The sequence below is a fragment of the Suncus etruscus genome, chromosome 6, assembly GCF_024139225.1.
Source record: "Suncus etruscus isolate mSunEtr1 chromosome 6, mSunEtr1.pri.cur, whole genome shotgun sequence".
Lineage (NCBI taxonomy): Eukaryota > Metazoa > Chordata > Mammalia > Eulipotyphla > Soricidae > Suncus > Suncus etruscus.
In genome coordinates this window covers 44,575,184-44,600,822 of record NC_064853.1, presented here as the reverse complement: position 1 = coordinate 44,600,822, position 25,639 = coordinate 44,575,184, and the positions used below count along the sequence as shown (strand labels likewise).

The window sequence follows — 25,639 nt, the reverse complement described above, 5'->3', positions numbered from 1 at the left end:
CCCAGAGCATTGCTAGGCATGGACCCAAAACCACAATAAAAACAAAACAAACAGGGGCTGGAGCAATAACACAGGTAAGGCGCTTGCCTTGCACGTGGCCAACACAGGACTGACTGTGGTTTGAATTCTGGCATCCCATATGGTCCCCTGAGCCTGCCAGGAGCGACTTCTGAGTGTAGAGCCAAGAGCAACTCCTGAGCGCTGCCAGGTGTGACCCCAAAACAAAAACAAAAACCCAAAACAAACGAATGTTTTGTTTTGTGGCTATGCATGGTGGTGCTCAAGGCTGATTTCTGGCTCTGCACTCAGATCATTCCTGGCTGGGCTCTAGGAGACCATGTGAGTGTCAGGGATCAAGCTCAGATCAGATGTGTGCATGTGTGCAAGACAAGTAAGTGCTGTACCCACTGTACCCACTGCCAGCCCTTTGATTAAATTGCTCAATTTAATTTTCTTCAAACCAAAAAAATAAATCCATTACTGATGACCCCCTTTTCATCACTCAAATTTCTTTTTTTTTTTTTTTAACACTCTAATTTCAATCTATCTGCAAGGTCTGTTCAGTTTAAAAAATGCATCTTTTAGTGTCTTATTTTTGGCCACACCCAATGTTGCTTAGGTAGTATTCTGAAGACTATGTGATGCCTGAGATTGAACCCAGGCCTCCAGCTGGCAAAACAGGTGCTCCAGCCCTTTGCTCTATCTCCCCAGCCCTTGCCTCATATCTTAGATCACAAAACTTCTCTCCAACCACTGCTACTTCCTCCTAATTGACCTCTTAATTCCTTCTATGAACTATTTTCAACAGGACAATCAGAATGATGTTTCTAAAATGTTAGTCATGAGACAAGGGAAATAGATCAAAGGGCTAGAGCACATGTTTTGTATACAGAAGCCCTGGGTTCAATGCCTGACTCTCTTTATTCCCTTGAGCACTGCTGGAGTGACTCCAGAGTACTAAACTGGGAGTAGCCCTTGAGCCCCACTAGGTGTGGCCCAAAATCTACAAACCAAGTAAATCTAAGTAATATATAGTGGTACTTCCCTCCGAAGGCCTCTCAAGGGCTTCAAGTGATAGTACAATGGTTAGGGTATTTGTCTTGCATGAGGCTAACTAGGGTTTGATCCCTGTACCTCATGGAGTCCTCTGAACCCGCCAGGAGTGATCCCTGAATGCAGAGCCAGGAATAAGGCCTGAGCACTATGGGTGTAGCCCCAAAACACAAAAAGGTCAACAACAAATAAAAGACTTCTACTCTACAAAGTTTCAAATGCCCTGACTCCCACTTGTCTCTAATACAATCAGGCCCCTTTCTGACCAAGAACTGCATTCATCTACCCATCTTTCTTATTTTTTTCAACACACCCAAGTGATTAGAATGTTTGCTTTTTCTGTTCCTCCCCTCCGGAATCAACGATCTTCCCTCAGATCTGTGGTGAAAATTTCTTTATCAAAGTGTGACTACTAGAACTTTTTGTGCCCCTGGAGAAAATGTTCTATATCTGCACTGCCAATGTGGTAATTGCAATATTGAACTATGTTATTGAGCACTAGAAATGTGGTAAATATGAGTGAGACCTAAACTACTTAATTTACATAATTAAAGTTTATAATTAAATGGGCACAGGGGATGAGTTGATACCATATTGAACTATGAAAGTCAGTTACCCCAAGCAACTCTATTAAATTTCTTTTGCGTGCTGGAGAGATAGTACAGCGGGTAAGGCCCTTGCTTTATATGTGGTCTACCTGACTTCAATCCTAGCCTCCCATGTGGTCTCCCAGCACCACCAGTAGTAATCCCTGATTGTAGAGCCAGGAGTAACCCCTGAGCATTGCGAGGCTTGTCCCCAAAACAACAACAATAACAACAACAACAACACCCCCAAAATTCTTTGTTTTGTGGCCATGCACGGTGGTGCTCAGGGATGATTCCTGGCTCTGCACTCAGAGATCATTCCTGGCAGGGCTCAGGAGACCACATGGGTGCCAGGGATCAAGCCCGGTTCAGATATGTGCAAGAGAAGTAAGTGCCTACCCACTGTACTATATGTCTCCAACCCCTTGATTAAATTGTTCGATTTAATTTTCTTCAAGGTGCTATTTTGGGGGAAGGAGGCTGTACCACACAGTGCTCAGAGGTTTGTCCTAAGGGATCACACCTGGTGGTTCTCAGGGAACCCTATGTAGTGTTGGAGATCAAATCCAGCTTGGACTCGTCAAAGGCCAGTGCCTTAATCCCTGTAATATCTCCCTGGCCCTGGATTTTCTGCTTCTAACAAGAATGTTGTTGGCTGTGTGCCAGCAGAGGCTGTAAGTATCTTGTATTCAACTCACAACTCAATACTCAAGATCTAAGAGAGTGTTAGGGTTATGCGTGCCACTTGATATATATTTGTTCACTAATGAATAATGCTTTCAATCAGGGCTTCTCAAGATATTGTCTGAACTTATGAGGGTTTCTAAATCCGAGAGTGTTCATGAAGTCAAACTAATTTTCTAACAATACTATGCTGTTGATGTTGTTTTGTATTTCTGAGGGCATAGATGCAATGGTGGGTGAAACAGTCAGTCTGTGGGCACAAAATAAGGCTGTCTTCAGGTCAAGTGTCTGTATTCCACGTGCTGCATAGCAAAGAAATAAATATACCATTATCACTGAAGAGTGACTTGGTGAATCAGTAAAAATTATTAACTTTATTAAATCTCTACCCTTGAGTGTACTTCTTTTAAATATTTTGACAGAAAGCAGAAAATTCCGTGTGCCTAAGTACCACAGTTGTCTCAAGGAGACGCGCTTGTGCAATTGTTTGAGTTGCGAGCTGAACTGGCAGCTTATTTTTTTTTTCCATCATGCTATTTCCTCTTGAAAGAAGGATTGAAAGACACACTTTGGTTATGCAAATGGAGTTTTCTGCAGTCATTTTCTCTGAAGTTGTAAAAAGTGAGCCTGTCAATTTAAGGGAGAAACTGACAATACTTGCTGCCAATGATAAAATTTGAGCTTTTGAGTGAAAAATTCAGCTTTTGGAAAATTTGTTCCACCAACTCTAAGCTTAATGGTTTCCAATATCTAAAGGTTTTCTGATAAGAGAGATAGTGACATTATGGATGTTTGTGTTTTTATGTGGAGCAATAAAATGAGTCAATGTTTGGAAGATCCGATTAACTCACTGTGCGATGGTTTTCTTTTTTCTTTTACATTTTTTGGACCATGCCCAGCAGTGGTATAATGACTATTCTTGATTCTGTGCTCAGGAATGACCTCTGGTGGAGCTCAGAAGCCATAGAAAGTTCATATAGGGATTTGAACCAGGGTTGTAGCCATTATGGTTACATGTAAGGCAAGTGCCTTCCTTACTCCCTGCATTGCCTTTCTGGTCCAAGCCAATAATTTTCAAGTGGTTAATATGTCTAACCAAAATAATGTATTCAAATTAATAAAAACTTATTGCTATGGTTTTAGATTCCATTTTGAAACAATAAATTCTAATATTATTTTTCAAACTTTGGTAGAGTATCTAAAGAGATAAATCAAAATTATTTGACTTTTTTTTGGGGGGTCACATCCAGTGGTGCTCAGGGATTACTCCTGGCTATGCACTCAGAAATTGCTCCTAGCTTGGGGTACCATATGGGACACCAGAGATCGAACTGTAGTCCATCCTAGGTCAGCCATATGCAAGGCAAACGCCCTATGCTGTGCTACTGCTTCAGCCACTATTTGATTTTGTTTTGTTTTGTTTTTGGGGGGGCCCACACCTGGCAGTGCTCAGAAGTTACTCCTGGCTATCTGCTCAGAAATAGCTCCTGGCAGGCACGGGGGACCATATGGGATTCCGGGATTCGAACCAAAGATCTTGGGTCCTGGATCGGCTGTTTGCAAGGCAAACGCGCTGTGCTATGTCTCCGGCCCCCCCATTTGATTTTTTTTCTTTTTTTTTTTTCAGGGGAGAGTGCGAATGCAGTCCCCTACTACCATAAATTATGCAGTCGAGTTTCCCACATTTGGGGAAATCGCAGGGGTCAGCACACCCAGAGTGCAATGGGTGAGCCTCGCCCAGGGGAAACCACCTTCGTGATCATGGTATCTCCCCTGCCAGGTAAGTATCCCCTATTTGATTTTTAAAGTATTCCTCTCCTTTTCCTAATTCTATGTCAGCTAGAGGCTGAATTTCCTTATATAGTTCTATCAGAACAATGTACCTGAAAAAATTGGATAACGATGTAGATATGTGGGGTTGGAGAAATAGTTCAACTATCTGTGCTCATGCTTTGCGGGAGCCCTGGATTTGATCCCTGGTACAACATGGTCCTCTGAAAGAATCCTGAGCACAGAGCTAGATAACCCCTAAGCACCACGAATTACGACTTAAAAACGAAGCAGATATTTGCTCACCATTACTTAGAGCTTTACTCACAAGAGCTAAAAAGTAGAAACAATCTAAATGAACAACAATTGGTGCATAAACTAAGTGTGATAATGATATCCATGCAATATCCATGCCGTATATTGTCATGTTAGAAGTTTATGTGTGACTCCTCCCTCCCTCCCCCTTCTTCTCTCCCTCCCCCTTCCTCTCTCCCTCAATCTCCCCCCTTTTCTGTTTTCTCTTTCTTTTCTCTCCTCTCTCTCTCTCCTCTCTCTCTCTCTCTCTCTCTCTCTCTCTCTCTCTCTCTCTCTCTCTCTCTCTCTCTCTCTCTGTCTCTCTCTCAGTTTTTAGACCACACAAGACAGTGCTCAGGGGTTAATCAAAACTCTGTGTTTAGAAGTTGCTCCTGGCATGCTCCGGGGACCATATGGGTTGCCAGGAATCAAAACCAGGTCCTCTGAGTTCAGCTGCGTGCAAGACAAAGACCCTACTGCTATGCTTTCTCTCTGGCCCCTCTCCTCTCTTTTTTCCTCTTTTTCTCTCCTCTCTCTATCTCTCTCCTCTCTCATAAAAAAGAGAGAAAGAAAAAAAATTTATGTGTATCTTTGATTTTACAGTTGATTTAGTACATATAAAGAGATGATTTTGCTTGTGTGTGCAAAGCTTTAAAAGATGTCCACTCAGTCTGCACTTAGGATGAACTTCCTCTTTCATCCAAGCTAAGACATTGCTGATTTTAGGAAACTCTGTAGCCATACTGATAAGATATCATGATGTGTATGTATTCCCCTAAAGTTCTTGTTGTACTACTCAACTTCCTTCTAAGCAACCATGGTGTACCCCTTATCTTATGATATCCTTGCTGTACTGTTGCCCCAACATCATTGCTGTACTTGAAGCCATGGTGTACCTGCAAACCCACAATGATAATATATAATACTGAGCATGAATCAGAATAATGACCTTGCAGAAAAGCCTTCTAAAATGACTGTGGGACCGCTGCTTTTTGATGATGTTCTCAGATACCATTGCTGTCTGGACTCATCCCACCAATGAATAAAACCCCCTTGTTTTCCTGCCATAGATTGCTTTAGTGTGCTTGATTAAGCAAACACCTGTTTCAACATAGTGAAATGTATTCAGCCAGGACATGAAGTGCTAGTGAATGGCTTCACCACCATGAATGGCTTGACAGAATGCACAACTAAACATTGATTACAAAGCTGCCAAATGAACTCGAACTCAAAGCAACTGCTGCTCACCTGGGAGATGGCTTCTGCTGTACATTTTCCTCTCAACTTTTTTGGGGGGGATTTGGGGACACCTCAGTGGTCAGTGACTACTGCCACATAGGTGCTTGTGGGTTACTTCCAATGGTACTTGGGAGACCATTTGGTCTGGGAGACCAAACTGGGGTTGGTCACATGCAAGACAAGCCACCTAGCTCCTGTATTCTCACACCAGCCCTCCTTCTATCTCCAAAATGATAGATGAATTGTATAAACCCTAATTTACTTGTAGACTATTAAATACCAGAACTTTGGGAAACATAATGTTTGTTGTTGCTGCCTTGGCAGAAGAAGGAGTCTAGAATGATGTTGGCATCCCATTTACCATATCTACATCAGTTTATTCTTTGGCCTTTCAGGGATCTAAGAGGCCTTTTAGCCTCTCCTTAAAAAAGAGAGATCTTACGGAGCTAAATCGAAAGCACAGTGGCAGAGTGTTTGCCTTGCACGCAGCTAATCTGGGATGAACCCAGGCTCAGTTCCAGGCATCCCTCCCATTAAGGTCCCCTGAGCCTGCCAGGAGTAACCCCTGAGCACTTCTGGGTGTGGGCCCAAAACAAAATAAAACAAACCTTATGGGGCTCAGCGATTACTCTTTTTCTTTTTTTCTTTTTTTTCTTTTGGGTCACACCCACCCGTGCTCAGGGGTTACTCCTGGCTCTAGGCTCAGAAATCGCTCCTGGCAGGCCCAGGGGACCATATGGGATGCCGGGATTCGAACCACAGTCCTTCTGCATGAAAGGGAAATGCCTTACCTTCATGCTATCTCTCTGGCCCACAATTACTCCTTTCTCTGCTCTCAGAGATATTCCTAGTGGTACTCAGGGTATCATATGGGGCGCCAGGGATCAAACCCAGGTTGATATACATATACAAGACATATTTACATATATAAGACAAGCACACTACTCACTGTTCTCTCTCTCTGACCTCAAAGAGGCAGTATTGTGTAGAACACTATGTGATAAGTGGCTATTAATAAATTTATTTATTTATTTTTGGTTTTTGGGTTACACCTGGCAGTGCTCAGGGTCCACTCCTGGCTCTACGCTCAGAAATCGCTCCTGGCAGGCTTGGGGGACCATATGGGATGCCGGGATTTGAATCATCGTCCTTCTGCTTGCAAGGCAAATGCCTTATCTCCATGCTATCACTCCGGCCCCAGCTATTTAATAAATTTATGGATAATGAGGAGGAGGAGGAAAAGGAGGAGGAGGAAGAGAAGGAGGAGGAGTATGACATAGAGCTCAATGCTAGTTTATAGCTTTTACTGCAGGCCAGACAGTGATATGTATTGATTTACCTCACCCTTACAGTCCCAAATGAAGAAACAGAAATAGCTAAATTAAGTAATTGGCTCCAGTTCCTTAGTTACTTAAATGGTAGAGTTAATTTTTTTTTCTTTTTTTGTTTTTGGGCCACACCCAGTGACGCTCAGGGGCTACTCCTGGCTATGTGCTCAGAAATCGCTCCTGGCTTGGGGGACCATATGGGACGCTGGGGATCGAACCCAGGTCCATCCTGGTTCAGCTGCGTGCAAGGCAAATGCCCTACCACTGTGCTGTTGCTCCACCCCTGAGAGTTTAAATTTTTTTTTTTTGTTTTTTTGTTTTTTGTTTTTTGGGCCACACCCGGTAACGCTCAGGGGTTACTCCTGGCTATGCGCTCAGAAGTCGCTCCTGGCTTGGGGGACCATATGGGACGCCGGGGAATCGAACCGCGGTCCGTCTCCTAGGCTAGCGCAGGTAAGGCAGGCACCTTACCTCCAGCGCCACCGCCCGGCCCCGAGAGAGAGTTTAAATTTATTATTATTTATTATTATTATTTTTTGGTTTTCTGGGCCACACCCATTTGATGCTCAGGGATTACTCCTGGCTAAGCGCTCAGAAATTGCCCCTGGCTTGGGGGAAACCATATGGGACACCAGGGGATCGAACCGCAGTCCTTCCTTGGTTAGCGCTTGCAAGGCAGACACCTTACCTCTAGCGCCACCTCACTGGCCCCGAGAGTTTAAATTTCTATCCAGGCATTCTAGCCTAGCCTCTTAACCACTCAGCTTCAGCATGAGACTTCAGGTTAGACCCCTGAGATGGAGGATAACCTGGGTAGCATGGATGCACTAAGTGTGCATCCAGTCCCAGTGCACCAAGGTAAAGCATATTTGAGCACGGTCAGCAAAAGCACATGAGCACCTATCCAGGCTTGCAGCCCCATCATCAAAACAAGGGGTGTGTGTAGAAAGTGAACAAGAGACGTAATTTAGAAAAATTGAGGTAGGGGGCCAGAGAGATAGCATGGAGGTAAGGCGTTTGCCTTTCATGCAAAAGGTCATCAGTTCAAATCCCGGCATCCCATACAGTCCCCTGTGCCTGCCAGGAGCAATTTCTGAGCATGGAGCCAGGAATAACCCCTGAGCACTGCCGGGTGTGACCCAAAAACCACACACACACACACACAAAATATTGAGGTAGGAATGTCTTTGATCTTAGCAATGACATGTTTCTCATTAAAGTTTTTCTATATCTGAGAATATGAGCTTGGTTTATACAGAAATAACCCATGTGTACATATATATTCATGATTATATACACATATATGTATACACACACACACATATATTGGGTTTTGAGTCCTACTGGCAGTGAGCAGGACTACTCCCAGTTTTATGCTCTAGAGACCCTTATAATGCTGGGAATTGAACCCTGTCCACCCCATGCCCAAAGCATGTCCTCAGCTATTACTCCAGCCCACAATCCATATTCTACATTTTCTACAATGTAACCCAGAACATGGAGAAGAGCTCAATCCTAAGGCAACATCAACTTCTCAAAGTGAGATTGCTCACTGCCCAAAGAGCATGGCTTAATGCCTGACTTCTTTTGGTTTTTGTTTTGCTTGGAATGGAATCCAGGGCCTCACACATACAGGTTGCACTCTACTGCTGAGTTACATCCTTGGCCCTGACTCCCAAATTTTTCATTCCTCTTACTTTTAGTCCTATTTCATGATGTGCTTTTCTTTGCTTATTTAGCGTTTGTTTCCCTACTTGGTTTATTGCTGCTATTTCTGATCAAATGACCGGGGGCTGCACACACACTTGGTTTTGGTTCTTCTTAGGCTTTGCACACTTGGTTGCAATGCCCCAGAGATGGTAGACTGAGGTGGTTCCAAGGATCCAAGACAGTGGAGGTCCTTGAACTGTGAACTGTGCTCAGAGCAGGTGAGGGCAGAGCTGGGGGTGCAACTACTGAGCTCATGCTTGCAAAATAGGTATTTTGCTACTGCATCATACCCAGGTTGCCAACTCCAAATTCTTCTTTTTTTTGGGGGGGGGTTACACCCAGCTGCACTCAGGGGTTAGTCCTGGCTCTGTGCTCAGAAATCACTCTTGGGGCTGGAGAGATAGCATGGAGGTAAGGCATTTGCCTTGCATGCATAAGGACTGCGGCTTGAATCCCGGCATCCCATATGGTCTCCCGAGCCTGCTAGAAGCGATTTCTGAGCGTGGAGCCAGGAGTAACCCCTGAGCGCTGCCCGGGTGTGACCCAAAACAAACAAACAAAAAAAGAAATCAAAAAAAAAAAAAAAAAAAAGAAATCACTCCTGGCAGGCTTGGGGAGCCATGTGGGATGCCAGAATCTAACCTGGTCTGTCCAGGATCTGCGGTGTGCAAGGCAAACACCCTACCGCTGTGCTATCTCTTCGGCCCCTGCAAAATATTTTCTTGGTCTTTTCAGTTTTTGGTCCTTTCCCTTTTTCATTTTCTCTTTTTGGTTTATTTGGGGACCACATCTGGCTGTGCTTAGCATTTATGCCTAGATCTGTGCTTAGCGATCACTACTGATAGGGATTAGGGCACATTGTATGGTACAAGGAATTGAATCTGGGTCTTCTACTTCATAGCAAACACATTTCCTTCTGCATTAATAATTTTAGTTTAGCTTTGCGTCACACTCAGTGATGTTCAGGGGTTACACTTGGCTCTGCATTCAGGAATTACTCCTGGAGGCATACAGGGGAGCATATGGGATGTTGGGATCAAACCTGGCTTGGGTGCATACAAGGAAAAATACCCTATCTGCTGTGCTACCTCTCTGCCCCCCACCTGCTCTATTATGACTCTGACCCCTCATCCTTTCTTCATATAAAATTTATTATATCGGGACCAGAGAGATAGCATGCAGGTAAGGTGTTTGCCTTGCATGTGGCCCACTCAGGTTCAATCCCTGGCATCCCACATGGTCCCGAGTCTTCCAGGAGTAATTTCTGAGTGCAGAGCCAGGAGTAACCCGAGAGCCTCCAGGTGTGGTCCAAGAACTGAAAAAACAAACAAACAAAACCCCCCCAAAAAACAAAATCCAAGATTCTAACATCTGAGTTTTGAGAGACACACTTTTGGGGGGGGGTTGGGCAAACGCCCTACCGCTGTGCTATCTCACCCCATAAAGGGATATCGTCCTTCATTTCTGGAATGAAAAAAAAATGAGGAAATGAGTAGTTAGGAATATATAACATTTATGTTAACCTTTCTATATTTGTGTTTTTGATTCTTTAGCTAATGCTACATTAAGACATTTTGGACACTTTTTTCTTTTTTTTTTTTTTTTTTTTTTTTTAAAGAATCTCAGGGATTCTTTCTTTTTTTTTTTTCTTTTTATTTGTTTTTGGTTTTTGGGCCACACCCAGCGGTGCTCAGGGGTTACTCCTGGCTGTCTGCTCAGAAATAGCTCCTGGCAAGCACGGGGGACCATATGGGACACCGGGATTCGAACCAACCACCTTAGGTCCTGGATCGGCTGCTTGCAAGGCAAACGCCACTGTGCTATCTCTCCGGGCCCGGACACTTTTTTCTATATGATCATAGGTCACTATTCAGTTCATTTTTCATTCAACGAACTATCTGAGAGCCACCATTAGAACTAAAGTCAATATACCTAGTTCCGGAATTTCTAGAACACCCAAATTAATTTCAAGTCAAATTAAAATTTTTTTTTTTTTTTTTTTTGGTTTTTGGGCCACACCCAGCAGTGCTCAGGGGTTACTCCTGGCTGTCTGCTCAGAAATAGCTCCTGGCAGGCACGGGGGACCATATGGGACACCGGAATTCGAACCAACCACCTTTGGTCCTGGATTGGCTACTTGCAAGGCAAACGCCGCTGTGCTATCCATCCGGGCCCAAAATAGTTATTTTCTTCCAGGCTTAATTGGCATGGAATACAGTCCAAACAGATCTTAATTCTTACCTTTCAGAAGGTAGAGTGTCCAATGTTACTTACAGACCTGGTGGCAAAGGGGGATAATGGGTGGGATATCAGAATACTGGCATTTCCTTTTAAAGTCATTATATTAAGATAGACTCATTAAATAATAATAATAATAACAATAATGGATGTATCTGCTGATAAAAGGTCCAGTCACTATGGTCCAGAATGTTAGAATTTATCCAAATCTTGGGCCCGGAGAGATAGCACAGCGGCGTTTGCCTTGCATGAAAAGCAAACGCCTTACCTCCATGCTATATCTCCAGGCCCCGTAAAAGAAATATTTTTTTTTTTTTTGGTTTTTGGGTCACACCCGGCGTTGCTCAAGGGTTACTCTTGGCTGTCTGCTCAGAAATAGCTCCTGGCAGGCATGGGGGACCATATGGGACACCGGGATTCGAACCAACCACCTTTGGTCCTGGATCGGCTGCTTGCAAGGCAAATGCCGCTGTGTTTTCCTTATTGCTGCATCCCATACCTGAAACACAGTATTCAGAATGAATAGAGGCTATATAGAAGAAATTAAATTTACCCTATTTTGAAGAGAAACAAGATTTTTCTTTTTTTTTTTTTTTTTTGGTTTTTGGGCCACACCCTGTGATGCTCAGGGGTTACTCCTGGCTATGCGCTCAGAAGTTGCTCCTGGCTTCTTGGGGGACCATATGGGATGCCAGGGGATCGAACCGCGGTCCGTCCTAGGCTAGCGCAGGCAAGGCAGGCACCTTACCTCCAGCACCACCGCCCGGCCCCGAAACAAGATTTTTCTAATGCACTGCCCAAATTCTCCTCTAGGTGGTGGTGATGGGCCTTTTTATCTGCTAATGTCTAAGAGGGTCAACAGCACTGTAAAGGATTTATTTGCATTGACTATTTTTTTTAACTTTATTTATTTATATTTATTGGGTTTTGGGCCACACCCAGCAGTGCTCAGGGGTTACTCCAGGCTCTGTGTTCAGAAATCGCTCCTGACAGGCATGGGGGACCATATCGGATACTGGGAATTGAACCCTGGTCCCTCCCAGGTCAGTTGCATGCAAGGCAAACGCCCTACCACTGTGCTATCTCTCTGACCCCAACTACTTTGTTTTTCATGGTTCCTCATCCATAGTACTATGCTTTTTATTTTATTATTATTATTATTTATTATTATTATTATTATTATTATTTGGTTTTTGGGCCACACCTGGCAGTGCTCAGGGGTTACTCCTGGCTGTCTGCTCAGAAATAGCTCCTGGCAGGCGCGGGGGACCATATGGGACACCGGGATTCGAACCAACCACCTTAGGCCCTGGATTGGCTGCTTGCAAGGCAAACACCACTGTGCTATCTCTCCGGCCCCTTTTATCTTTTTTTTTTTTTTTTACTATGCTTTTATTAGATGACACTCTAAACCTCCATTAACTTTTTGTTAATGCATAAAGAAAAAAAAAAAAAAACAAGGCATTTACTCCAAGTATTTTCAGTACCCCAACTTAATCTTTTTAGTTTTTTTGGGCCATTATCTGGTGGTGTTTAGGGCTTACTCCTGACTCTGCACTCAGGGATCACTCTTGGCAGTGCTCAGGAAAACATATGAGGTATCAGGGATCAAACCTGGGTCAACCATGTGCAAGGTAAATGTCCTATTTGCTGTACTATCACTCCAAGCCCCCATCTCAATCTTTACAACCCTATAATTAGAATCATTTCCATTCTGGTGACACAAAAACTCAAAAGTTTCCAAATCTCACACTAGTAAGTCAAATCTAGATAATACAAATTTGGGCCCGGAGAGATAGCACAGCAGGTTTGCCTTGCAAGCAGCCAATCCAGGACCAAAGGTGGTTGGTTCGAATCCCGGTGTCCCATATGGTCCCCCGTGCCTGGCAGGAGCTATTTCTGAGCAGCCAGCCAGGAGTAACCCCTGAGCACTGCCGGATGTGGCCCCAAAACCAAAAAACCAAAAAAATAAAAAATAAAAAATAGATAATACAAATTTGTGGGCCAGAGAAATAGTATAGTCAGTGGGTAGAGAGTTTGCTTGTGACAGATAGGGCTCAATTCCCAGCATCCCATAGGGTTCCCAGAGCCTGTCGGGAGTAATCCTAGAGCATTGCTGGGTGTGGCCCCAAACCCCTGCGTCCTCCAAAATAATAAAGATTTGGCTGCACATTCTTGTCCCTTCAACAGATTTTTTATTTTATCTAAGTTAGTTGCTCTCTTAATGAGGCTTCAAGAGAATTGAAAATCTTGATTTTTACATTTCCATCTCAAGATTTCCAACAGGTTTCCCAGTTCACACAAGGACATCCTCTGGAGCACAGACCCAAAGTCCACTAACAGCATTTCCTGTTACAGGTTCAGGCAGAAAATGTGCAAAATATGGCCTCAGTGCCCCAAAGATAAAATCTTCCAAGTCTACTGTTGTCTAGATACATTCTCATGTGGTAGAGCACAGGCCAGGATGACAAAGAGCAGGTACATCAATGGAAGGAAACAATGCAATCTGGTCCCCAGGAAAGGATGTTTTATCAATTTTCTTTGGGCCATGGTTAAATTGATTAGAAGAGTTTTGTACTGAAGTTCTTCAAATTTTAACTGTGAGTTGGGGAAAGTAGGGACATGAAAGGGTAACTGATTTACACAAAGTAACTTGCTGCTAGATTTGGAATCTTAATAGGTCTTGTGAATATTTTTATTTTTCTACTATACTATGTATAAGACTTCAATTTCTGAGGACATTACTATGACTAGAATAAAATTCCAAACTCAAATTTAGTGAATGTATGGAATAAAACCAAATATGTTAAATTTTGGAGGTATCTTTTTTGTTTTGTTTTGTTTTTGTTTTTGGGTCACACCTGGCTGTGCTCAGAGGTTACTCCTGGCTCTACACTGAGAAATGGCTTCTGGCAAGCTTGGGGGAACCATATACGATGCCGGGATTCGAACCACTGTCCTCCTGCATGCAAGGCAAGTGCCCTACCTCCATGCTATCTCTCCGGTCCCATTGGAGGCAAGTCTCTTTCCAAAAATCACACATTTTAGTCACAACATTTAATCTTTCTTACTTAAAAACAACATTGGCAGGCCAAAGCGGTAAGTAAGGCATTTGCCTTGCACGAAGCCAACACAGGATGGACCCTGGTTCAAATCCTGGTATCCCATAAGGTTCCCCCGAACCTGCCCTAAACGACTGAGCGCAGAGCCAGGGGTAATCTCTGAGCACCACCAAACCCCACCTTCACCCCCCCCCAAAAAAAAAACCCCACCAACATTGGCAAAACTGGGTAAGATTTTTGGATTAGGGAATGTGACAGCATGGTGAAAAAATGCCTTAGTGATTAATAAGAACTAGTTCATTTTTCCTCCACTAAGAGCAATTCTTGAGGCTGGGGCAATAGAACAGAGGGTAGGACGTTTGCCTTGCACAAGGTTGACTTGGGTTCAATCCTCCAAACCTCATATAATCCGTTGAGCCCACCAAAAGTCATTCCTGAGTGCAGAGTAGCCCTAGAGCACTGGTGCTTTGTCTGTGTCCCCAAAACAAACAAACAAAAAGGCAACTCTACTTTCTGGATTGTAAAACACTCACTGAATTCTCTATAAAGAGAAATGACTGGGACTGTCAATCTGTCAACCCTTAGAAGCTTATTTCTATTTATTTATTTTTTGGTTTTTGGGTCACACCTGGCAGCGTTCAGGGGTTATTCCTGGCTCTACGCTAAGAAATTGCTCCTGGCAGACTCAGGGGACCATGTGGGATGCCGGAATTCGAACCACTGTCCTTCTGCATGCAAGGCAAATGCCTTACCTCCATGCAATCTCTCTGGCCCCAGAAGCTTATTTCTTTTTTTTTTTTTTTTTTTTTTGGTTTTTGGGCCACACCCAGCGGTGCTCAGGGGTTACTCCTGGCTGTCTGCTCAGAAATAGCTCCTGGCAGGCACGGGGGACCATATGGGACACCGGGATTTGAACCAACCACCTTAGGTCCTGGATTGGCTGCTTGCAAGGCAAACACCACTGTGCTATCTCTCCGGGCCCTCAGAAGCTTATTTCTAATAGTGACTATTTTATAAAACAGAAAGGATAAATAAACTTTTAGCAGGAAAAAAGGAAAACTATAGAGCTGTCTCTAGAGAGCAAAGAAGGTTCATTTTAATCAATAGTTATCGGGCTGACTCAGCGAATTCTTTAGTCTAACTACTTATTCCAAAACAAGTCTAGCTTTGCTTCCTGTCAGGCTCAGAGTAGCTGGTTTATAGATGACTTTATTGCAATCTGATTCCAATCCATTTTTTCCCAGGACAAGAAGAAACTCAGATCTAGAAACTATTAAGATATATTGGTCTGTTTTCCATCAAACACTTGGCTCTATAGAACTATCCAAGCCAAGAACAATGAAATGAGCTGAAGATTGACAGAAATCTTTATTAAAATGTGTCCTTCAGTAATGTTAGCATACGTACAATATACACACACATCTGTACATTCTTTGACACACCTCACAGATTGCCACCATCAGTTTAACCAATAAATTAAAACTAGAAAAAGAGGAAGGGAGAGGGGTGGGACAAAGGGAAAAACTTCCATGTTTTATCTGGTAAGAAATTGCAAATTTCTCAGAATTTCCCAGGGGAAAACCTGTGATCAGGGAATCTTTGAAATAAAATACATAAATCCCTGCCTTTTCCAACCCCACCCCACCCCCCAAAAAAAATAAGATTCCAAAAGATGCAGTTACAAGTGTGCTTCTCAGAACAGGAGCATTCATTCTGCTTCATACTCTGGCTTCAACACCTTCCAGCTTCGAAACAGTCTTCCCCTCAGCTGGCACAGAGAAGTTCATATGGGCACTTGGGCTTGGTGCACCTTGAGCTCTGGGGGTTGAGGGGCAGGTTGTAGTATGGGGGCGAGGGGAGCCACACTCATCTGAGGTGATATCTGGCACATCATCTGACTGAGTATCAGAGCTCTCCAGGTCACTGCGGATGCTCTCGGGTTGGGCCAAGCTGATGTCCCAAGGTTTGCTGGCCAGGCAGTCTTTCTGTTCACAGCTTTGGTGTTTGCAGGTGGGATCTTCTTCGTTACTGCCACTGCCACTGCCACCGCTGCCACCACCACTACCTTCTTCTTCGTTCTCCGCCATCTGAGCATGAACATGGAGGGAGTCCTCTGTGCTGCTTCCACTAACCAGCTGATAGTGACTTGGTTTGGCTTCAATGTCCACTTGGATTTCCATATTGTTACATTCTCTGTGGAGACAAAAATCCAATCCTGAGTCATGCATAAATCATATTATACATGATGGTAAAAGCAGTTTGTGAGTTTTAGGATCATGAAGTCTAAAGCATAGGAGACAATAAGCAGATGTCAATTTTAGCAAAAAAAATTTTTTCCCGTAATATTCAAGATATAGCATTTGATCCTTTTAATTGATTTAAAACACATACCAGGGCTGGAGTGATAGTAGAGCAGGTAGGACACTTGCCTTGTACAAGGATGGCCTGGGTTCTATCCCTGGTATCCCACAGGGTCCCCTGATCCCACTAAGAGTGAGCTCTGAGGAGTAAGCCCTGAGCTTTTCTGGGTATGGCCCCAAAATAACAAACCAAACCAAACCAAAAAACCCTCATACACCTTTACCAAAATCTTGAAGCAAGAAAAAAGGACATTTTCAAAATTCAACCAAAGACCAGAGTCTCACACTATCTGACTCAAAATATAAAAATTCAAGTAGACTCATAGCTCCTTAACTACTGTACCACATTAGCAAACAGAATCTTTCCAGAAGGCCATGTTGTACTCACACCATATCTGATACTCTAGCCTTTTTAAACTTAAAGAAAATAGGCTAAGGGAACCATATCATGCAAAGAGCGACAAAAGAATAGGAACTACGGACCCATACACATCTGCAAGCACAATCTAGCTCCTTTCGTTCCATATGAACAATTATATTGTTGTAATAGCCAAGAAGAGAGACAGAGAAGGAGGAGCGAGAAAAAGAAAAAAGTCTCTAAAAAACAATCAAGTGCTAATAAGAATCATGTGTTCAAGAGACGTTCCTCCTATACAAAAGAACTTATACTCAATAAATTCAGCTATATGCACTACAGTCCCACTAGATGGTACAAAAAGCCTTAACATGAGGCCTTAAACTTCTTAAGGCCATGTGCCCAACTTTCCCTAAATATCTGACTGTTCACATACCTGTCCTGTGGGTTGTAGGAACTGATTATGGAACCGGCCATAGCACGAGTGCTTGCGTTGTCACTAATTGCGCCAAGACTGGCTGTGTCTTTGGGGAAAATTTCCTTTTGGACATCGGCTTGGACTTCTAACCTGTGTAAAGAGGGGACGTTTAAGTTAATACGAGACCTGGGTATTCTGATAGACAATCTGTTTCCTGGCACATCTCTCTTCCATTTTTCTCTTGTGGATTAGAAATTGAAATGATCTTCAGTTGTTAAACTGTTCCAAAAATGGCTATACATTTTGTCTTTTAAATATCTATTAAAATCGTCCCCTCCTCTCTATCCCCACTGCTACAGTTTTTCTTCAGGCCATCAATATTTCTTGCCTGGATAATTACAACTAGACTTTCCAGCAACCCTAAATGCAAGCCAAATAACTTCCCTATCAGAGCCAATGTGGACAAAGACCTGAGCACTATTAATGTTCTCTCTACTTCTCTATTTCCAATAGGCATTTTCAGACCTTCTGATCTATCTCTAAGTTCTTCATTCAGCTGCATCTCTCTCTCTTTTTTTGGGGGGCCACACCCGTTTGATGCACAGGGGTTACTCTGGCTAGGTGCTCAGAAATCGCCCCTGGCTTGTGGGGACCATATGGGACGCCAGGGGATCGAACCGCGGTCCTTCCTTGGCTAGCGCTGGTAAGGCAGACACCTTACTTCTAGCGCCACTTCGCCAGCCCCTCAGCTGCATCTCTTACTACATCATAAACACTCAGAATTTTTCCTTACACAGATATATAATTCCATGACTTTTTCACATATTATTTCTTCCTTCTTGAAGTTTTCATTTTCTATGTGACAAACTCAGACTCAGTTCCTAGCAACCATAGTATCATCTCTCCTCACTCTCCCAGCAAACAAGTCACTTCATGCTAAGTGCTCCTATAGCAATTACCTATTTAACCATTTCTCTTGCTCATCTGTGAGTTAAAAAAAGACCATGTCATTCATCCTTTATGCTATATATCTTACACATGAAGAAATTCAAATGTTAGCAATTAGAATACCCATAGCTGTGAGATTAAAGACATGAAGCAGATTAATTCCCTAAAAGAGCAGCAAACTTTCCCAATGGTGTCTCATAGCTGAGACTCTATAACTATTTCCTTTCTTGGCTTCAACACCATTTTGTTGCACTCTTAAGCATTTCCTCATAATGGGTTTCACAGTTAAACCCATCTGACTCATTCACTTCCTATAAAAGGCTTTCACAGAACTGGAACAGCTGGACTGGCTAAGCTGCAGTTTCAGCAAGTCAGTATCCAATTGCGCCTGCTTATTTACAGGGGTGTTGTTTTTAAGAAAGAACAGCAGTGAATTCTCCAATATGTGGGGGCGGGATCCCCTAACACAGACAACCAGAGTCATGAGACACAAGCAGGTCAGCAGCAGCCTACAACTACACATTCAGGCAATCTCCAACCAGCCATCTGTGCCTTTGTTTTGCTCTTCCAGCCTTGTATGACTTAAGAATGCCATGACCCAGGAAAATAAGGTAGTGCAATGGAAAATGCAGCAAGCTGGGTTCTAGTTTTATGTCTTCCACAGAATGAATCTTAGACTTGAAGAGGTCTTTCATAAAGGTCATTGACTTCGGTAGTTTCCAAATGTTAGTCTGTACAGTGACCATGCTAGAATCATTTGGAAAGTATTTTTTGTTTTTAAGAGTCCTTCAAATTGCCATTTGGTCTCACTTTAAATACTTCCAGAAAAGGGAAGTTCAGTATTTACACTAAAATATACCATACCTGGGGCTGAAGAGAAGTATAGTGTGGTTAAGGTGCTTACCCTACATGCAGCTGAGTTTCAATTGTTGACACCCCATAAGGTCCCCCAATTCCTCCCAGGAGTGATCCCTGAGAGCAGAACCAGAAGTAAACCCTGAGCACTGCCAGGTATGACCCCAAACCAAAAAAACAAAAAAGTTTACCATTCCTTCTTTGGATTTTTATAAAAATCTTCCATTATATTCAATAAACTAGGCTTCCCTTTATTGCTTCTGCTAGTTAATTTTAATATACTCCCTTCGCAGAAGTCAGAAGTCAAGGCTTTCTTTCTTTTTTAATTTTGGGCAACACCCAGTGATGCTCAGGGGTTACTCCTGGCTATGCGCTCAGAAATTGCTCCTGGCTTGGGAGACCATATAGGCACTGGGGGGGTCCTGGGTCAGCCATGTGCAAGGCAAACGCCCTACTGCTGCACCATCACTCAGCCCCAGAAATCAATCCTTTCTTACAGTTAAAGCCCTTAAGCTATCTAAAAGCAACCATCTCCCCAAGATCTTCCAATCTTGATTTGCTCCACCTTACTCTTGCTGCAGTTTTTCTTCTGCATTTCACTGTTTCTGATGCAACACGTACAATCTTTCTAGTCAAAAGCCTTATATATCATGGTGCTTACTAGGAGGGCATTTTTTGGTTTGTTTGTTTTGGGGCCACATCCAGCGGTACTCAGAGGTTACTCCTAGCTCTGCACTCAGAAATCACTCCTGGCAGGCTCAAAAGATCATATGGGATCAAACCTGGGTAGGCCACATGCAAGGCAAATGCTCTACCGGCTGTCCTATCACTCCGGCCCACCAGGAGGTTTTTTAATACTGTGTTCTTGACATCAAAGAGGCAGCTCTTTTAAACCCTCTATGTCTCCAGCTCCCCTGGTTATTTTATATAGAGCTACTATAGCACAGTAAAAAGAATGCAGAACTTTGTGTAAATCTAATTCTGTTTTCTAACTATAAAAGTGGTGGAGAATATTGATGATTAAATAAAAAGAAGATGGTATATGTATAGCACAAAATACTGGTTTAATATAGATATTCTCCTTCATATAATTAAATTTGGATCTGTCAGAAATGACCTATTTACTTACCTGCTATATTTTCCCTTGCCACTGGAAAGAATGCCACCACTCAGTGTTCCCCCTGAGAGGGCAGCAAAGCTGGCTGTTTCACTGTATGGGCCCTGCATAACACTGAGTCCATCTGTAGGGCTTCCACTGGTGCTCAACACACTAGTCAGACCTTCAATGCTGCTTTCCCCAATGCTGGGATTCTTGAGGGCTCGCCAGGCATCTGCCACTGGGGATGGAACCAAGTATCTTAATTTAAGATAGCATTGCATCAAAACAACCTGCCATTTTTCTGTAATGACTCGTCAAAGTGAAGGATATTTATGTAGAAAAATACTTATTCACAAAATGAACAGCTACTATGCATAGCTATCACAGATCAAGTGCTTTAAATATGTTTATATTTAATCTTCTCAACAATTAAGCATTAATAAGTCCAATTTAATTAATCTATATATTTTGGAGCCACACCTGGCTGTGTTCAGGGCTAACTCTGGTGATGCTTAAAGGATCATAAATTTTGCTGGGGTCTGAACCTAAAATGGGTGCATGCAAGGTAAACACATTAACCTGAGGACTATATCTCCAGCCCCTACCTCCAATTTTATTTTATTCAATTATTTTGTTATACTTGGTTTTTGAGCACCTGGTGGTGCTCAAGGCTTACTCCTGGCTCTGCATTCAGTGATGACTTTTGGTGGATTTGGAAGACCATATATCAGATGCTGGGATGTAAACCCAGGTCAGTCGCATGCAAGGCAAGCAGCATAATCACTATTTTTTGGCCTTCCCATGTTGAATTTTAAAGGAGGAAACAAAAGCTTAGTACTAAATCATTTGCCTAGGTTCACTGCCATCATCAAAAACTATGGTTAGTCATCCAGAGGTGACTAAATACAAATCTGAATTTATTATTCTTTATTTCCTGTCTTTTTTTTTGTTTGTTTTTTTGGTTTGTATTTGTGTAGCACCTGGAACTATTCTGTGCTACTCCCAGATGTCTGTAGCTTTGTGTTCAGAGTTCTCTGGGTAGTGCTTAAGGAACAGATGGTGCCGGAATGGAACCTAGACAAAGCAAAGGAAGCACCCTTTTAGCTATCTCTCTGGGCCTGAGTACACTATTCTTTCCAATACATCTATAGAGGGCTTGAGTTGTAGTTCAGTGGTAGAGAACATGCCTGGCATATGTGAGGCCCTGAATTTGACCTCCAGCATCATAAACAATAACAAAAAAGATAAAATAGCACTATGTTTAGCTTATGTACTGATTGTAATAGAAAGTTTGAAAAACATTGGGGTGGGGGGAGGGTCTCTGTGCCTTACCTTAATATGGTGAAATGTAAAAGACATCAAAGTGTAAGTCAGAGGTTTGCTTTAGTCTCACCTATGTCTATTGAACATATTAATTGAACAGGTATTGAGACAAAAGCTTAAACCCATTGAACAGGTATTGAGACAAAAGCTTAGAGAAGCTCTCGTTAAATGGTACTAATAATAACTCCTGCCCTCCTTCTTCAGAGAGCTGTTGCAAAAAAGCAAGTCAGATAATAACTGTGTAAAGTCCTCTGAAAATTATAAAGCACTGTGCGGATATAAGACTATTATAATCACTACTCTTACCAGCATACTTGGAGTTATTTGAAGTCATACTAGTTTGTACGTGCCACATAGTAGCAAGTACCAGAGGAATTAACCTAATAACTTTAGAACAAAGAAATGAAATACTAAAAATACTTCACCCCCTACAAAAGTTCATTATCCAAAGAATCTAATGACAATTTCTAAAAATGTGCTAACTTTTACTGATCTTTATGTCCTACATATCAAAAGGGAAACAAAAATCCTTTTACCTGTGATTGGACCATCATCTTCATCAAACTCAATTTTCACTCCCTTTCCATTGGCTGTGCTAACTCCACAGCCACCACCACGACAGAGGGAAATGGGCACGACCCCATAGACATATGCCAGCATAATAGGGACACCAATACCTGAGGGAAAAGAGAAAAAGATGTCAGCAGGTTAGCAGCCTGTAAGTGCCCTCAATTCTTCCCAGCCTGAGCTGGGAATTTATAAAGGCCAATTTATAAAGGCCAAGGTACAATAGAAGACAAAAACGTTTTCCCAAAGAGAACCAGTGTAAGAGAATGAATGATGACTGGACTTAAAACCACAAAAGTCTGTATTAGAATCCTGGCTCCATGGGGCTGGAGCTGTGGTGCAAGCTGTAAGACGTCTGCCTTGAACACTAGCCTAGGAAGGACCGAGGTTCAATCCCCCGGCGTCCCATATGGTCCCCCCAAGCCAGGAGTGATTTCTGAGCGCATAGCCAGGAGTAACCCCTGAGAATCACTGGGTGTGGCCCCAAAACAAAACAAAAAAGAATTCTGGCTCCAATTTATAGACATCTAACCTTCCCAGAGCTGAGAGTAATCAAAAGGAAATATATCACCCAGCACAGTAAGTATACATTGCTTACATTTTTTCCCCTCTTCACTGCTGAGGTGCCAAATCCAAAAAGAATTCAAAAGCAAAAAAAAAAAAAAAAAAGAGATAGCACAGCAGTAAGACGTTTGCCTTGCATGCAGAAGGACGGTGGTTCGAGTCCTATAAGGTCCCCCGTGCTTGCCAGGGGTGATTTCTGAGCATAGAGCCAGGAGTAACCCCCTGAGCACTAGCAGGTGTGACCTCCCCCCTTCCAAAAAAAAAAAAGAATTCAAAAGCAAACATTTAAGCAAAATCTAGGATTTGAGATCCAAAACCTAAAAAATATTTTTGGAGTGTTAGTTAACTCTGGTTCAATTCCTGGAACCTCACTGTGCCCTAAGTACTGTTGCAATGTTAGTTGCATTACTATTTTTCTGAAACAAAACCTTAAGCTTCCTAAAATGCTGAGGCATTTGCTTTTGTAGATTCCATGGCAAGTGGAGAAGATGACAGCAATAAAACTAGAAATTAGAGTAAGTTGTTTTTTTTTTGGGGGGGAGCACACCCGGTGATGCTCAGGGGTTACTCCTGGCTATTCACTCAGAAATTGCTCCTGGCTTGGGGAACCATATGGGATGCTAGGGATAGAACTGCAGTTTGTCCTAGGTTAGCATGTGCAAGGCAAAAGCTCTACCGCCTGCACCACTGCTCCAGCCCCAAGAGGGTTTTTTTTGAATGGGGGCGGAATTTGGGTTTTGGGCCACACCTGGTGGTGCTCGGGGGTCACTCCTGGCTCTTTCTTAGAAATCACTCCTGGAAGTCTTGGAGGACCATATGGGAAGCCGGGGATTGAACTGAGTCCATCCCAGGCTGACTGGGTACAAGACAAATGCCCTATCGTTGTGTTATAGTTCTGGCCCTAAAGTAAGAGTTTTTCAGTCTACTATTGTAAATCAAACTGAGTTCTAGATACTAAGTTAAGAATGAAAGGTCCTAACTTTCATGGGGCTAGAGAAATAGCACAGCAGGTAGAGCATTTGCCTTCAACGCTGCCAATGTGAATTCGATCCCAGCATCCCATATTTGATCCCCTGAGCATTTCCAAGAGATTCCTGAGTACCGAGCTATAAATACTTGAGCATTGCCAGCTATAGCACCAAAAAAAAATCCTACTTTTGATAATTTTAGTGTAGATAATAATCATATTAATGCTAAATAAAGTTAACAAGGTAAATATGACATAAAATGTAGGAATCTGAAGGGTAAAGAAAGCATCTGGCCAGCTTACTGAACTGGTTGGTCAGAAAGTCAGAAAGCTTGGTGACTAGTGGCGGTGAAGGAAAGACTAGAAGAGGGAGAGGAAGAGAGGAACTATGGTATAGGCTAGCTTACCAACACTAACTGCGGCAATAACTGGTGATGCAATGACTGACAAAGTTACTCCTCCGGTGATAGCCAAATTCCTCTTATGCTTGGAGGTTTTTCTTCCCTCATATCTGCTGTGAATCTAAGAATAATGAAAAGTCCAGATCAGTAGCTTCAGACATTAATCTCATTTTGCTAAAGAAAAAAGGGGCTGAGACTTATTCCTTTATAGTTATCTATATTAAAACATTATCTTTTACTCCAAAAAATCATTTTTAATTTTTAACTTAACTATGACCTGAAAAATTAATTTGAGAAAAAAGAAGAGACAATCTGGGGAGTGAAGTAAGCATTTCACCTTTAAATCACAGAGATAAACCAGGTTCAGAATGTTAGTAAGAATTTTCAGACTTCTGGGCTTTATGAATGTCCGTTTAAGGCTATTTTTATCTAAGAGCCAGCTGATTTTCAGTTTTCATTTCTAAAATATAATCTACTCCCCCCCACTTCCTTCAAACCTTTACCAACAAACCTGAAGATGGAAAATGTAAAGAAATGAGCACATCCTACCTTTCTGCCAACGTAAACAGGAATGCCGATGACCATGGCTGGAATGGCAATGCCCGCAATGAGAGAAATTCCCACTGGAGCGCCAATTAATGTGCCCAACTGCCAAAGAATTTTCTTCTTGCGGCTCCATGGCTTCTTGCCCCAGAATGTACAGCCAGAGGGGCTGCAGAGGAAACAGGCTGAAGTTAATGTCAATGTTACAAATGTAGCTATCACACTAGATGTTTTGAGAAGAGTGAGAGTCTTCTCAATAGGAGTGATTAACAGTTACAAAGAGTTATAGGAAATGATTAAATTATAAAATGGGGAGGCAAAGGACAAGGCCAAACTTTTAGAGCTCTGGGTTCTTTATCTATTTTTTGGATAAAGGCAAACTTGAAACTTCTTTTCGTTTTTGTTTGGTCTTTGGCCACATCTGGCGGTGCTCAGGGGTTACTCTTGGCTCTGAATTCAGAAATGACTCCTGGCAGGCTCGGGAGACCATATGGGATGCCGGAAATCGAACCTGGGTCCGTCTCAGGTCAGCAGCGTGCCCTACCCCTGCGCTCAGGCCCCTTGAAACCTCCCTGGCTCTGCTTGAGGCTTTCTCTTAGGTCTGAGATGTTCTAGGGCAGTGATGGCTAACCTTTTTGAGCCTGAGTGCCCAAACTGCCGCACAAAACCAAATAATTTCCTCAAAGTGCCAGCACGTCAATTAAACCTTAATAACAAGATTTTATGTTATAATGTACTACAATCTGGGGACTTGAGGGGCAAAGTAATTGTGCATGTGTTTTATTTTCTTTTTCTTTTTCTTTTTTTTGTTGTTTTTGGGTCACACCCGGCAGTGCTCAGGAGTTATTCCTGGCTCCAGGCTCAGAAATTGCTCCTGGCAGGCACGGGGGACCATATGGGACGCCGGGATTCAAACTGATGACCTCCTGCATGAAAGGCAAACGCCTTACCTCCATGCGATCTCTCCGGCCCCTATTTTATTCTTCTTAATGTTCTTGGGCTGAAAGTTCAAAATTAAGGTGTCAGCAAGGTGATTTCTTCTGAGAATTGTTTATGGGTGGTTGTCTTCCCACTGTAACTTTACCTTGTCCTCTTTCTTTGCATCTTAGTTCTCATAATAATAATTTAAAAAATAGGGCCCGGAGAGATAGCACAGCGGTGTTTGCCTTGCAAGCAGCCGATCCAGGACCAAAGGTGGTTGGTTCGAATCCCGGTGTCCCATATGGTCCCCCGTGCCTGCCAGGAGCTATTTCTGAGCAGACAGCCAGGAGTAA

General features: G+C 42.8%; 1 protein-coding gene and 1 non-coding gene across 2 annotated transcripts in view; both read right to left on the bottom strand.

Moving 5' to 3' along the window:
* Positions 1 to 3,948: 3,948 nt before the first annotated feature.
* LOC126013180 (U1 spliceosomal RNA) lies at positions 3,949 to 4,112 on the bottom strand. Its single transcript, XR_007497507.1, has one exon. It is a non-coding gene; the product is annotated as a U1 spliceosomal RNA (small nuclear RNA).
* An 11,202-nt stretch (positions 4,113 to 15,314) lies between these two features.
* The window catches only part of RNF19B (ring finger protein 19B), a 28,266-nt gene continuing 17,941 nt past the window's right edge, over positions 15,315 to 25,639 (bottom strand). Inside the window, 6 exon segments of the mRNA XM_049774708.1 lie at positions 15,315 to 16,158; positions 17,117 to 17,248; positions 20,031 to 20,238; positions 21,860 to 22,000; positions 23,829 to 23,943; positions 24,372 to 24,534. Of these exon segments, the coding sequence (XP_049630665.1) occupies positions 15,684 to 16,158; positions 17,117 to 17,248; positions 20,031 to 20,238; positions 21,860 to 22,000; positions 23,829 to 23,943; positions 24,372 to 24,534 (1,234 nt within the window). The 3' untranslated portion in view covers positions 15,315 to 15,683.